At 61.4% G+C, this 1,060-nt stretch overlaps 1 protein-coding gene across 1 annotated transcript in view; it reads right to left on the bottom strand.

Moving 5' to 3' along the window:
• The window catches only part of LOC104397767 (peroxisomal N(1)-acetyl-spermine/spermidine oxidase-like), a 15,959-nt gene that overhangs the window by 10,599 nt on the left and 4,300 nt on the right, over positions 1-1,060 (bottom strand). Inside the window, exons 7-10 of the mRNA XM_010007778.1 lie at positions 913-993; positions 611-667; positions 370-460; positions 223-284 (exon numbers count right to left, since the gene is read on the bottom strand). Coding sequence (XP_010006080.1) covers positions 223-284; positions 370-460; positions 611-667; positions 913-993 — 291 coding nt within the window. The remainder of the gene's footprint in view (positions 1-222; positions 285-369; positions 461-610; positions 668-912; positions 994-1,060) is intronic.

Here is a 1,060-nt window from a genome sequence, read left to right as displayed (position 1 = left end):
GAGCAGCCTGGGCTGGTGGGAGGTGTCCCTGCCCATGCAGGGGGGTTGGAACTGGATGAAGAAGGTCCCTTCCAACACAAACCAGTCTGTGATTCTATGAAAGGGGATGGGAGCAACCCTCTGGGGTCAGCTCTGTGTGCCTGCAAGTTTTCTAGAGCTGGTGTGAGAGGACAGAGGGAGGCAGAGGCCAGTGCCCAGCTGGGTGCACCACGGGGACAGTACCTGGATTCTGGTCAGCACGGCTTTGGTGACACCTGGCTCACCACCCACAGCAGTGGCTTTCCCTTCAGGGCAAGGAGAGACATGGTCAGAGCAGAGACTCTGCCCCTCCTCGCCCCCCCCCAAGTCCAGGCAAACACACACAAATACCCTTTTTGAGATGCAGCCTCCGCAGGGAGTTGATGAGCGAGGACTTGCCCACGTTGGGCACACCAATCACCAGGATGCTGTACTCAGAGTTCTGGAAGCAAGGAAGCTCTTGGCCAGCCACCCCAGGAGCAAGGGGCAACCAGGATGGTGGGACAAGCCAACTAGTGCTCCTGGCACAGGTGTGAGCAGCCCTGTCCCCCCGAGGGCTGCCCCCACACCCTGTGCACACACCAGCTCTCACCTCAGCCCTATGGTAGCGTGGGCTGTCACCCACCAGCTTGGCAACCAGAGGGACAATCTGCAGAGGAACAGAGAGAAGGGCTGGAATGGCAGCTCTGTGCCCAGGCTGGCAGCAGCTGCTCAGCTGGAGGGCACCGTGCCAGGAGGATGCACAAAATGGAGGCCAAGAAGAGGTCACGGGTAGGCTGGAAAGGCAGCTGCACCAGCCAGTGTCCCCTCCTGCAATGGGGCACTGGGGCCTCTCTGTGGGGCTGGGAGATCAGCACTGAGGGTGGGGCTGCCCATGCACTGCTGGCCCGTTACCTTTTTGACATTGATGTCGTGCCGGCAGTCGGTGAAAACAACGTGTGGGCATCCCCCCTGCTTCAGCTGCTCCAGAACGGTCTGAAAGGGACAGGCAGAGGCACCGCTGGCGCCCACCTGCAGGGACCCACGGGGTCCCAGCCCGCCC

This window comes from Chaetura pelagica, unplaced genomic scaffold (genome assembly GCF_000747805.2).
Source record: "Chaetura pelagica isolate M959 unplaced genomic scaffold, ChaPel_1.0 scaffold251, whole genome shotgun sequence".
NCBI lineage: Eukaryota > Metazoa > Chordata > Aves > Apodiformes > Apodidae > Chaetura > Chaetura pelagica.
The sequence above is the reverse complement of the archived record's forward strand: the minus strand, read 5'-3'. Positions and strand labels throughout refer to the sequence as shown.